Raw genomic sequence first — 13452 nt, 5'->3', positions numbered from 1 at the left:
GCTGCAGGTTTTCATTCTAACCATCTTCTTAATTAGTGACCAGTTTTTAATGCTAATTAATTAACTTCTTTAGCCTTAGCTTTAATTAGCTTGACTCAGGCCCCTTAGTTGTTTTTTCCTTAATTAGCAGCCAGACAGTAATGAGACATAAAACAAGCAGGACATGACCAGCTCACCTGTACCCATCAAACAAAATCTGAAAATAAAGATGAAGGTCTCAGTAAGGTCGATCCCTCAGGTTACCAAAACATTTTAGGAGTTCTTAGGAAAAAGAAACAGAATATCAACAGTTTTGGAAATGTCTGCTGTGGCAGAAAGAGAGCAGCAAGAAGCCATGCAATTGAATAACGGGTTTAATTAACAGCAAGAATCAGCTTCTCATTAAGGAACTGCTTGGAGTTTGAAGCCCCAATTTAGCTGGTCATCTGTTGGCTCGTTTCACTTCTTTTTGGTTGTCATTCAATGAAGAAAAGAATCAATTCAGAAGACTTAATCCTTAAAAACAGGGCTATTAAAATAGAGGGAAAAGAAGTTAATTAGCAGTGAAAACTGGACACTGATTAGGAAAAGGGTGAGAAAGAAAACCAGCAGCCACTGCAGCCCTCCAGGACTGGAGTATGACACCCGTGCTCTAAGACGACAAGGAAAAACTCCCCCAAAAAAGAAAAAAACCTTGTAGGGAAAAAAGTGGAAGAAACCTTGGGAAAGGCAGCTCAAAGAGAGACCCCTTTCCAAGTAAGTTTGACGTGCAGTGGGTGTCCAAAAAAAAAATAAAATAAAAAAATGGGGTCAATACAATACAATACAATATACAGAGGAGAACACAAGTAATCCTCAATATAATATAGCAGTGCAATTGAAATATGACAAAAATATTTGGAGACACAGCATTGAGTAAAGTGTATTAAAGCAGACAGAGGCTTCCCATTTTTGATATATAGATTTCAACCTGAACTGGGGCTTGTGTCATTTCCCCAAATTGTTTTTGAATTTATATGCATGTACACGGCCTACCTTCAAAAAATTTTTCAAAGCATCAAAACCATTTTATATACGTTCTAAACATACTGCGCTCTTTCTTCCCACGGTTACAAAAATCTGTGCACACTGAATCACTGCCAAGGTGTCCCCCTACTAAGGGTCAAAATTTACACTTTCTGATTTTATTGTGCTTTGAAATATACCGTGTTTCCCCGAAAATAAGACCTACCTCAAAAATAAGCCCTAGTTACAATCCCGCGCAGGTGCCTTTGGATGAGCGATAAATGCCTACCACTACCGCATGTACACAGATGAACAGGAAATAATACCGGTATTTTGACCCAAACGACAAGATGAGTGCAAAAAGATAGAGCTATTCTGTCGAGTAACAAAAAGTAATTGTGGAGGAGTCCCAGGGCAAAAATCTTACTGCTTTCTGCAAAGAGAAGAAGTTGGATATCCGGATGCACTACAAGCAGGCTACATGGACAGGAGGTGCTCATTTAAGGAAAGCCCTATTGCTAGACATGAGAGATTGGGGCCAATTGTTCCAAAGGAAATGGAGTCGCAAGAAATTCATAATGGAATTTGGGGTTTGGAGAGTTATGATGATGTTCAAGATGATGACATGACTGTATTTGAATAAATGTAGATTTCTGTTCCAGAATACTAGGGGGTTGTGCCCCGGCTAGCTTCACTTGCCCACCCCCCGGGGGCGCACTGCCCGCCAGCCACTTTGCATCTCTGCTGCTCGCATTGTGAAGGGGGGGGGGGCTGAACGCACGCTAAGGGGACGCGTTCGGATCAGATGTTGTCTTACTGCTGCCGAGCTGCGTGCTCTGCTTGTCGTGCTGCGTGTCGATCATTTAAAAGCCTGTACAGCAGCTGTCCTTTTGTCTCACTGCCTTGTCTTGCGGGTTGTTAAAGTGTCTCAGAGAAAATCACATATCGTCTCCTTCCAAGATTTTTTTTTTATAATAGAGAGAAATGTAGATTTCTGTTCATGGAAAAACAAGACATCCCCTGAAAATAAGCCCTAGTGCGTCTTTTGGAGGAAAAATTAATATAAGACCCTGTCTTATTTTCGGGGGAAACACGGTGGTTCGTTACAAAAAAGTAATTTATTTGAATGAGGTGCACTGCATTGTACTGATCTAATTTGTTTGCAGACAAAGAATAAGAAGAGGCAGTTTTATCTCTGTACCTAGCAGGTGGCACACACTCCATGGAAATGTTTTTTGAGAAATGAGGCACAATGCCTCTTAACCAGTTTCTATGGTGGAGATATTAAGACAAAGAAATCAATTTGCTGAAGAAAACCATGCGTTTCTTTTTAATACCAGCTTACACTCCCAAATAAAAATGACAGAAAGAAGCCCAAAGAACAGCACAATGTCTTTATATGGAATCAAGAGTATCATCTGTGGCCCTTAGGCACTGGCAGTGAGGACGTCTGGGTGATGTTATGGCAACAGACTACTGTACTTACTAACTAATGCTGCATTTCCTTTTACCTCAGAGGTCAGATGTCAGAGCTGGGAATGACATCACAGCCAAGTTGTTTGCATTGCAGTAAAACATTTGGAAAATCAACATGGATGCATCCAGGCAAACAGTTGTTGTGATTGCTCCATTGGAATAAAAGTTGTTAACAACACATTATTATCGTTTATTTTCTATATCCTAACACCATAGCAACATGTCCATAGACAGAAGTTGGACATTACTGTGTGTACGACTGATTTAATGAGAAATAAGTGCTAATAAACAGTAGATGATGTACATCGCCATTTTGGGTTGACGTCATGATCTGAAGTTGGACAAACTCGGACTTGGCTGACCAGCTCCGAGTTGGAAACCCAACTTAAGGAGATGTACGAGTAGAAAACTCTGACTAGGACCTCGCAAACTCCAACTTCAAATGGAACACGGCATAAGACAACAGGAATATCTGGCACATGTCCTCAGAGAAGCAAACAAATTTATAATACATAATCAATTCTTAGATGAGCTACAGATGCCACAGGCCATGGGAGTTATTTAATAATCCATCCATCCATTATCCAAACCACTATATCCTAACTACAGGATCACGGGGGTCTGCTGGAGCCAATCCCAGCCAACACAGGCAGGAAACAAACCCCGGGCAGGGCACCAGCCTACTGCAGACTGAGTTTGGAGGCACCCAGGATCTCGGGTCGCCAGGGTTTTGGGTTATTTAATAATATCAGAACTTATTTTTGTTTCAGAAATAAAAGTACAATTTCAAGAAATCCCAAGCTGATTTAACAGGCACTTGTATAAACTATTCCAGTTTCCTCAATAAACTTCTACCCTCCCATATCTGACAGCAAAAAGACTGCTTGCTGGAAAATGCCAGCTTCTTCTCAGATGGACGTCCCAGCTACCACTTGTCTTACTGTTTAAAAAGCTCATGCATAGTATCATACTTCACTTGGCATTTAAACTCTTAAAATAATAGTTTTAAAAGTTTATTTTTGGAAGATGCTTAAATGATAAATTTATATGAACCATTTAAAATTGAGGATAATATACTCATTTCATAAAAGTATTTGAATAAATCTATTAACATAAACCAAATGAAAAATTATGAATTCATGAATATTATGTAAATTATATTGAGACTAATAAAGGCAGACATTGTGTAAAGCAAAATACACGATCTTCTGAATGTCAAAATGTTTACCTCTCCATATTGTAGAGATCCGTGTCAGTACTTTCCAATTCTTGCCTGCCTAGTTTGCAAAAAGAAAAAAAAATCATATACAGTATATATTTTAAAATGTATATTATAGCTTACAGATAAAATAGCCATCCTTACATTACTTTCATAACAGTGGGAAAATTGACAACCAACGCCCCCCCCATGGATCCTTATAAAAGATGTTGACCTTTCCAGGAAACACCTTCATACTGCAAACGTGATGGATGAAAACCCGGGGCTATCCAAGAAATAAGGGTTAGGTTTAAATTTATTGAGATCAAAATATAACTAACAAATTATGGAAATAGCTGCCCATCACAGATGGAATATTTTTAAGCACTTTAGTTTAAGCCACTTTAAGACTATGGTTTCCTAGATAATGGGCTATCTGTCGGGCAGACTGGGAGTTTGGCAAAATTGCTGAAATATCTGAGAAGTTAGTGAAATGCATTGAAGTCAATTTGGAAGGAGGAACTGAACTACTGTTGAATGGATTTTAATGGCGTGATGGTCTTTTAAGTGTCTCACAGAGCTAGGGGAGTACCTTTAAAGCTGGGCCGTATAAAAGCAGACAGGAGGCGCCTCAAAATGACAAAGTCTGAGAAGCAGGCTTTATGGGAACGCTCTCGACAAAGGGAGCGCCGGTTAAGAAAGGTTCAGACATACGAGGATACTGAGGAACTGCAGTAACGGAATCCATACATAGTGAGGATTTACTGTATCTTGTATGTAGTGAGAAGTCAAGAGAGAAGATTATAATATGCAAGCTTTCAAAAAAGGTACTATAGAGATAAATGTTCGTTTACCTGGAACATTTTCCCATTGATAAAAAAATAAAAACCTCTATAGTCAAAATGAAAATAAATTCTACATATCCTTTGAACCTAATTATAAAAAAAAAGGATTCTATAAATATTCACTTTTTTTTGTTCTTTATTTCACCTTATACAATTTCTCGCATTATGAATTTGTTCATTTTCACATACCCTTTGGGGTCAGAGTGCAGGGTCAGCCATTGTACAGCCCCCCTTGGAGCAATTGAAGGTTAAGGGCCCAGCAGAGTATAATCTCTTTTGGCAATGATGGGGATTTGAACCTGCAACCACTTTAATTGCTTTGTTCAAAATGTTTACCAGCTGAAATGCGCTAGATCACAATTCAGGAAATCTTAACACTTTGAATGTGAGGTACAAGTTAAGTCGTATCTCACCGAGCCTGTCAGGGCGCGACACACAATGTAACTCATATATCAGTTTACACCCAACTACAGAGGCAGCCAGTTTGCTGACAAGCTTTAAAGCCACATCTCACTTACCTACTACAGTGCCATCTAGTGGTTAGCCATTGGATTTTTTCCTTTTAGACACAACAGCTTACGGAATATACTGTAGTATTATAAATAGACATTTATGTCTTTGTGAAAAAGTTATAAAGCTACAGATGTTGTGAAACAAGCAAGATGAATATTTCAGTGATACTGACTGTAATTCAAGATGCTGACAATCGATTGGATGATGTGGAGCCTGTAGGCTCTGGCACTGATATGGATGGCTACAACAAAAATGTCCAACTTGTCCCAACTGTCAAGTCAGCAGTACATGGATATTCTGCCACCTATTGAGTAAACAGAAATTATCTACCAAATGTGTTGTTTGTTAAATGCATGAACAGTGCAAGAATCACATTATATTTACAGCACATGTTCTCCTAGGCATGCACTTTATGAGGTGCCATGCTTAAATGCAGACTTTCAGTCGTGTCACCGGTCAAAATAAAAGTTATTTAACAGTTTCTTTAGATTTCTGACAGACTTACTGTTGATAATAAAACCACTGCTTTCTAATACATTTCTTTTTGAATTTTGAACGGGTTCATTATTTATCACACAGTGCCTTGCAAAAGTATTCAGTCCCCCTAGGTGTCTGTCACATTACAACATGGAAAATGGATTACAATGGGTTAACACCATTTGATTTACAAAAAACATGCCTACCACTTTGAAAGTGCAAAATATTTTTGATTGAGATACAAACAATAAAAAAAATAAAAACAGAAGTCCTGAGTGTGCATAGGTATTCACCCCCCAAATCAATACCTTGTAGCTCCTCCACCTTTCCAGCTTCATGTCTCTTGCTGAATGTCTCTATTAGCTTAGCACACCTAGGCGCGGAGTTATTTGCCCATCCCTCAAGGGCAAACGGTCTTTGTTGCATCTCTCGATTAATGCCTAGTCTGTGAGTTTTGATGGCCGGCCTTCTCTTGCCAGGTTTGCAGTGGTGCCATATTCTTTTCATTTTGTTCTCATAGATTTAATGGTGTTCCGTGAGATATTCAAAGTTTAGGATATTTTTTTCATAACCCAATCCTGATCCATACTCCTCTGACCTATTTGGAGTGTTGCAGTCAGGGGTCTCTCAGAACAGACTTCGTGTGACAGATCATGTGACACTTTGACTGCATACAAGTGAACCCCAAATCAACTTATTATGTAAATTCTGTGGTGAACTGGTTGGACCAGATCTTATTTAGGGGTTTCATAGCAAAGAGAATTATTACATATGCACTCTCAACTTCTCACTTTTCTTTATATATATACACATATATACATACACATACACACTAGGCGGCTTTGCCCCCTGCACGCTTCGCTCGCCAACACCCCGGGCCTGTGCTACTCACTAGCCTCTTTGTGGTTCTGCCACTCGCGTATGGGGATGCGGATGTACAATTTAAACAGATTGTTATTTTCATGGGAATTGTTACTTATGCATAATAGAGCTAAATCTTTTACATTACAGCGAGTAAATGCGAACATTAATTTTATTTTAATTCTTTTCATTTTTATTACTATTTAATTTAATATTGTTTCTTTGTATCAGTATACTGCTGCTGGATTATGTGAATTTCCCCTTGGGATTAATAAAGTTATCTATCTATCTATCTATTAACCATAGTAAAAAAAAATAGTAAAACTTATTAATTTTAAAGTAAATTATGTTTCATGTTGCGTTAGAGTTATTTGTTGTGTAATACGATTTAGTTCTGTTTGGCTTTGAAATTAACACGTAAATACTTTTTAAACTTACACTTTTACTGTAAAACTTCAGTAAAAGCAATTTTTTGAATTACATTTTCGTCAATATCGCACTGAATTTGATTCTGTGTTTGGACTTTCATCGTGACAACGCAACGTATAACTGGTCATGGTTGAATTTCATTTCTTTCTCTCTATTAAATAAAACAACTTTTTTGAATTCTAATGTTATCCGTAGAAGATGTACTAAATTACCTTTCTTGGATACATCCTTCTTTCTACAGTAATTTGTGTGGTGGAAGACTGGAGGGTGTTAACGGTTGTAGATATTCTTCATGACATTGTAAGTTGATGTTTTCATCTTCCGCATCACCACCACCGACTGTTTCAGCAGAGTCTATTGATATGCATTTAACCAATTTTCCATGTAACTAATCAACATTTTTGCCGTTAATTTGTTTGACGTCATCGTTTCTCGGTGCTTGGATTGCCCGCGTTCTCATTGCTTCTGTTGATAACCCTTCGGGATGAAATTCTTCAATAAGATTTGGACATAATACGTTTTCTTTAATTGAGAACTTAAAGTGAGGAAAACGTTAAAACTTATAAGACCTGAGAGGGCAGGAAGTGTGTCTGTCAAAAGCATTCACACCAATGAAAGGCGAGAGGACCGTTGGCGTGGTGGAATTTGGTTGATGGATGGGATTTTAAAAAATCTCATGGCATTTGATGGATTAAAGGCCAGAAGTCCACGTGACCGTCATCATCAAGTCCTTCCATGAGAACCCTGAATACAATGAGGACTGATCATTTATGTGAGGTAGAATGCCTAGAGGGGGCTGGGTGGTCTCGTGGCCTGGATCCCCTGCACATTTTATTTTTTCTCCAGCCGCCCAGAGTTTTTTTTTGTGTTTTTTCTCTCCTCCTTCTTGCCATCGGACCTTACTTTTATTCTATGTTAATTAGTGTTCTCTGATTTTAACTCTTACTTTGTCTCTTTTCTCTTTCTTCATCATGTAAAGCACTTTGAGCTACATTATTTGTATGAAAATGTGCCGTATAAATAAATGTTGTTGTTGTCTTGCGGGGCTTGGAAAAAAATCTCTTGAAAAAAGTCTTCTCTCTCTATTATATAAAAAAAGCACTGGGGCGAGACATTTACAAGATATTTTATCTTCACTCCACCTCAACAATTTGGACTATATTGTTACGCCCATTACATAAGATCCAAATGAAAGTCCATTTTAATTCCAGACTGTAATACAATAAAATGAGACAAACACTGAGGGGGTTAAATACTTTTCAAGGCGCCCTACAAGCACAGTATATGCACAGACCTTGATTGCAGCATCCCCTTAATAAATGGTGTAACCGGCATTATTATTTCATATGAATGAAGACCCATAGAGAACTTCCGAACACTACACTAAAATAAACAAGAAGAAATTCCGAGGTCTGCATTACGGGATTTTCAAACAACTTCACACATCTGATCCACAAGGTTAATCTGGCAGTTAGCACATCATTAAAAGAAGCTCATAAGCCACAAGGTTTTACTTTACTTGGCATAAGCAACTAAAGCTGGACACTCGCATTGCTAAGGAGGTTTTTCCTTTGTAAGAAAAACTAATAATTGCAAAGGGCAAAAAAAATGACTTGTAAATTTAAGCAGTTAAGCACTGAGCAACTGCATATCTTAATTGGACCAGATAGACATTGTCGGCATCAGCTCGAATTTTTAAGCACGTGGCTGCATGCTCTACTTTGTAAGAACATTTCACACTGTTACCGATGATTTATTTTAACTGCAAGTCACTAGTGGTGTCATTTAAAATTTATTGGTACTGACTAAAGGACTGACATATAGATGACCTCCTGTGAAAACCTAAAGCACACGTACTCTGTCGCTGGCAGCCTGATGAGCATTACATAAATAGACTTTTTTTTTTCGCCTGGCTAATCCAGAGATCCATGCAAGGAGATATGCTGAGAGAAAGCAGAGTCTTGGCTCAAAGCTAACAAGGAGTCTAAATACGACCGAGCACGGGGGGCCACGTTGTGGAAGAAACATGAGTATGGACGAGCTTAACACGTTGTCAAGGACGTGCTGCCAAAATATTCCAAACGATAAATAAAACATCACTGACGTCAAGTGACAGATCTTGAGGCAAGAACACTGGCTACTTTAGCGGGCTTTTCTCATTTATTTTCTTCGTGGAACACAGAAGAGCATTGCTTTGTGACTTTGAAATGCGTTTTCGAGAATTTAGTTAATATCATTTCAAGTTTTGTTGGCTCTAAGAACTATTTTGAAATACGGAGACTATAATGAGCACCGATAATGGTTCATTACGATAAGTGCATTGCAACTCTTTTTGTAATAATTTTAAATGAAATCCAAATGCATTTTCACCATCACCCAAGGTTTTTGCCGCCTTGCCTTAAGCCTGTGTGCACATGCATGTCTACACAATCTGATTAGCCAAATGCATTTTAAAAGGCAAGCATTGCAGAATAATTAAATTTAGTGTTCTCTGCAGAAATCTTATCTAACATGGGGTGGTGGTGGTGGGCAGACTCAGAAGCACATGTGCCGCAAATATAACGCGTTTCTTTGCGCTGTCAACACTTCTTACACACGATATTTTTGGTAGTTAGTGACTGCGAGTAAACACTGACAAGAGGGTTTACTCAAAATATTGTGGATAAGGTGGCATTTTAATTTTTAGTACGGAGTTACACAAGCATAGAAGTATGCCGTGTACTCTATACAGTATATAACACGTTACAGGCATTCATATAGAAGCATGTAAGTGTACAAATTATTGAGCCATTTTCTCGTCTGTCCTGTGCGCTTACATCTTGCATCCATCCAATACTGCAGCCATCTCTCCATGGACAGCACGATGTTCAGTCACGGCTAGTTATATATAATGACTCATAAAACCTATACAGTGGGTATAGAAAAGAATCCCCCCTTCGAAATATTTCCATTTTTTTTTTTGCTTTACACCCTTAAATGTAAACACACAATCCAATATTTTTTTCCAGCTTTACTTACTCAATACAATCTCTAACATCCAAGTGAAAGATATCACAGCTACAGATCAGAAGAATTTAAAAAATAAAATACTGAGATTAATAAAGGGTCACCCCCCACCTAAACTCACTCAGGTGTCAGTGCCCACCATTTCCATTGCTGTTACTGTCTTCCTTCCACTTGTGACCAGTTTTAATCTGTGTGATTAGTGAAGCTGTTCCTGATCCATTCATTCCCTTGCTTGGTACTGCAACTGACAGCAAACAACTGACTATGGGTGGCAGGCCACTTTCAAAAGATCTCAGGGATAGAGTTGTGGACAGACATAAGGCAGGAGATGAAAACAAAAAAACTCAAAGGCTTTATCAGTCCCAAGGAGCCCAGTAAAGTCCAAGTGGCAAGTGTTTAGTACTACTAGGACCCTCCCTGGATCTGGCCATCCCTCCAAACTGGATGAAAGAGCAAAGAGGAAACTGGTAAGAGAGGCTACCAAGAGGCCAATGGGCACTCTGAAGGAGTTACAGGATTTGATGGCAAAGAGTGGTCATTGTGTGCATGTGACAACAATTTGACAAGCGCTCCACAATTGTGGCTTGTTCGGGAGGGTCGCACTTCTCAAGAAAGGGCACATTAAGGCTCGTTTGAGCTTTGCCAGAATGCTTATTAAAGATTATGATGCCAAGTGGAAAAAAGGTCTTCTGGTCAGATGAGACCAAAATCAAACTATCTGGCCTCAACACCAAACGGTACACCAATGCAGCTCACCATCCACGACACATCATACCAACAGTAAAGCATGGACGGGGCAGCATCTTGTTGTGGGTGGCCTGGGGCTCTCGTTAGGGTAGAAGGAAAAATGGATGGGGCAAAATACCGTCAAATTCTAGAGGGAAACCTGCTACCCTCTGCCAGAAAGTTGAAGATGGGCAGAATGTTCACCTTTCAACACGACAACGACCTGAAGCACACAGCAACATTGACCACATGGTGGCTGAAGGAGAAAAAAGTGAATGTCCTGGTGTGGCCAGTCAGAGCCCAGACCGAAATCACACTGAAAATCTATGGAAAGATCTGAAGATAGCAGACCACCAACGCCCACCATCCAATGTGACCGAACTTGAACAGTTAAACTGTAAAGAAGAGGGGGCAGATATTTAGTGGGCTCAATCTAGGTGTGCAAAGCTGATAGAGAAGAATCCCAACAGACTCAAGGCTGTCATTAAAGTAAAAGGTGGTCAACAAAATGACATGGGGGGGGGTGATCCTTTATTAATCTCAGTAGGTCTTGTTTTTGATTTTTTATCATTTTTCTGAACTGTAGCTATGATATCTTTCACTTGGATGTTAGAGGTTGCACTGAGTAAGCAAAGCTGGGAAGAAATATTTTTTGTGTGTGTTTAATTTAGGGCCATAAAGGAAAATAATGGGAATATTTTGAATGGGGGGGATTCCTTTCTATTCCCACTGTATATTATTGGCTTTGTAGCGTGCCTTGTAGAATGCTTGCTTTGAAGGGTTGTTCAAAAACACTTGAACAGAAAATTGTAAAGTGGGGTAATTCTGCACATGAAGCACACATAACAATACCCTAAAAACGCAAAGACAGAGCTTAATGATAAACTCCACAGCTTTAAGGCCATATTTACTAAAAACAGATTAATTATAGACAGGAGAAAAAATAATGTTACTTTTGATTCTCTCAACCCATGTATAATTTTAAATGAACTCATCGTTTCTTTATCTTTAAATTGGATCATAACAGCTACACAAATAACCTTTGTTTACTTGTGGTGTGAGACAGATTTGACAGTACAGATAGCGCACAGTATGGTGATTCGCCACTGAATAGATTACAATAAATCCTCAAACACCACATTATTAAAAGCCAGAAATGGAGGACCTTTACACAAAAAGGTGGCACATTTTAACATTAGAGCAATTTCATTTTGTTGATCTGAAAACACATCTGGCCGTCTTTGTTGAAAGGATTGCCCTCATATTCCGTATTTTTGGGAATTTCAAATTCTAATTAGATGTGAAGGCTCCCTGCCTCTGTTTTAATGCAGAATCAAATACATGTTGACATCAAGCCTACGTTCTCTTTACTTGCAAAAGCAATATACATTCCCACAAATCATTCTGTAATTTTTAAAATGAACGGGGCTTTTATTTATTAAGTCCGTTCCTGGAGGCAGAAGTAAATATGTGCCAATTCCTGTTCAGGACAGGATTATTCTCTGCTTTCTTGGCAAGAGTGAACAAACACTGTGTACTGCATTACAGATAAAGAAGCTAATGCACTACGGAAATGTGGTCTCCTTGCAGCAGCAATAAACTGCTTAGCTGCTGAACTATAATACTTACCAAGCAATCACCACTACATATCAGATTACTTCAGAGTAAAGCATGCTGAAACAAGACACCATTACTACTTATCAATTTTTGATGCTGTAATCTCAAAATGGTATAGAATTTGTTCACATATGAGCACTCGTAATCTTTTGCTTACCTTGTGAAACTGCAGAATGTATATTAGCAGACATCAAGAAATCCGATATTCTTTGCTCAAATCGATCTCTGCAATAGGAAACAGAATTGTAAATGAGCTTCTTGTTAAACTTACAGCATCCTAAAAAATGTGTTATGTGTGAAGTTTAAAAAATATCACTTCTGATATTTACAGGAGCCCTCCTTTAAAAAACAGTGGGCCTTAATTTCACTTACATATCCTTAATATACCGTGATGCCTTGGTTTGCGAGTTGCAATTCGTTCCGGAAACGTGCTTGTAATCCAAAGCACTCGTATATCAAAGCGAATTTCCCCATAAGAAATAATGGAAACTCAGACGATTCATTCCACAGCCCAAAAATATTCATATAAAATGATTAATGCAAAATATAATGTAAAAATAGATAAAACAAATTACCTGCACTTCACCTTTCACAAGAATCGTGGTGTGAGGGGGGCGAGAGGAGGAGGAGGAGGAGGAGGAGGAGGAGGAGGGTTATGTAGGACGACTTTCACTATAACTAAAGGAATCACTGCTGTCTGTTGGCTCACTGGAATCTTTTTCTTTTTTTACGACTTTAACAAGGAACCTATCCAATGACCGTTGCTTTTGCCTCCTTTTGAGGATTTCATGGAAATGTGACATTGCATTGTGCTTATAAAGATCCATCACTCACAGGCAAAATAAGAAATGCTTTACGCGCACACACACACACACACACACACACACACACACACACGTGGTCACAATGCTGTGGTAAACATTATATGCTCGTACGGATGTTGAATATACGAGTGAGGCATGCCGACTGAGACTGAGCATGGGAGACGATTACCCACAATCCCGCAGCGAGACAGAGAACCACCGTCAGCTCGACTGTGATCACGTGACGCTCGGCAGACAGAGCGTATACGTACTACTCGTACTGAAAGACCTCGCTCGTTTATCAAGTTAAAGTTTATTAAAAATTTTTGCTCGTCTTGCAAAACACTCGCAGATCAAGTTACTCACAATCCAAGGTTTCATTGTACTCTTCAGCTGTAACTCGGTTATTATTCAACATTTTTGTTATATATAGGTTTATTTTGAATTTTTGTGACATTCTTATGTGTCCTTTACGGTAGATTTATGTCATTTGTGTTTTTTAATACTACAGCAGTGC

At 38.8% G+C, this 13452-nt stretch overlaps 1 protein-coding gene across 1 annotated transcript in view; it reads right to left on the bottom strand.

Moving 5' to 3' along the window:
- Positions 1-13452, bottom strand: part of LOC120533083 (inactive ubiquitin carboxyl-terminal hydrolase 53-like) — a 134786-nt gene that overhangs the window by 10175 nt on the left and 111159 nt on the right. The window contains exons 14-15 of the mRNA XM_039759738.1: positions 12290-12357; positions 3689-3737 (exon numbers count right to left, since the gene is read on the bottom strand). Coding sequence (XP_039615672.1) covers positions 3689-3737; positions 12290-12357 — 117 coding nt within the window. The remainder of the gene's footprint in view (positions 1-3688; positions 3738-12289; positions 12358-13452) is intronic.

This window comes from Polypterus senegalus, chromosome 7 (genome assembly GCF_016835505.1).
Source record: "Polypterus senegalus isolate Bchr_013 chromosome 7, ASM1683550v1, whole genome shotgun sequence".
Taxonomy (NCBI): domain Eukaryota; kingdom Metazoa; phylum Chordata; class Cladistia; order Polypteriformes; family Polypteridae; genus Polypterus; species Polypterus senegalus.
Note: the sequence above shows the minus strand (reverse complement) of the source record. Positions and strands in the feature narration are given on the sequence as shown.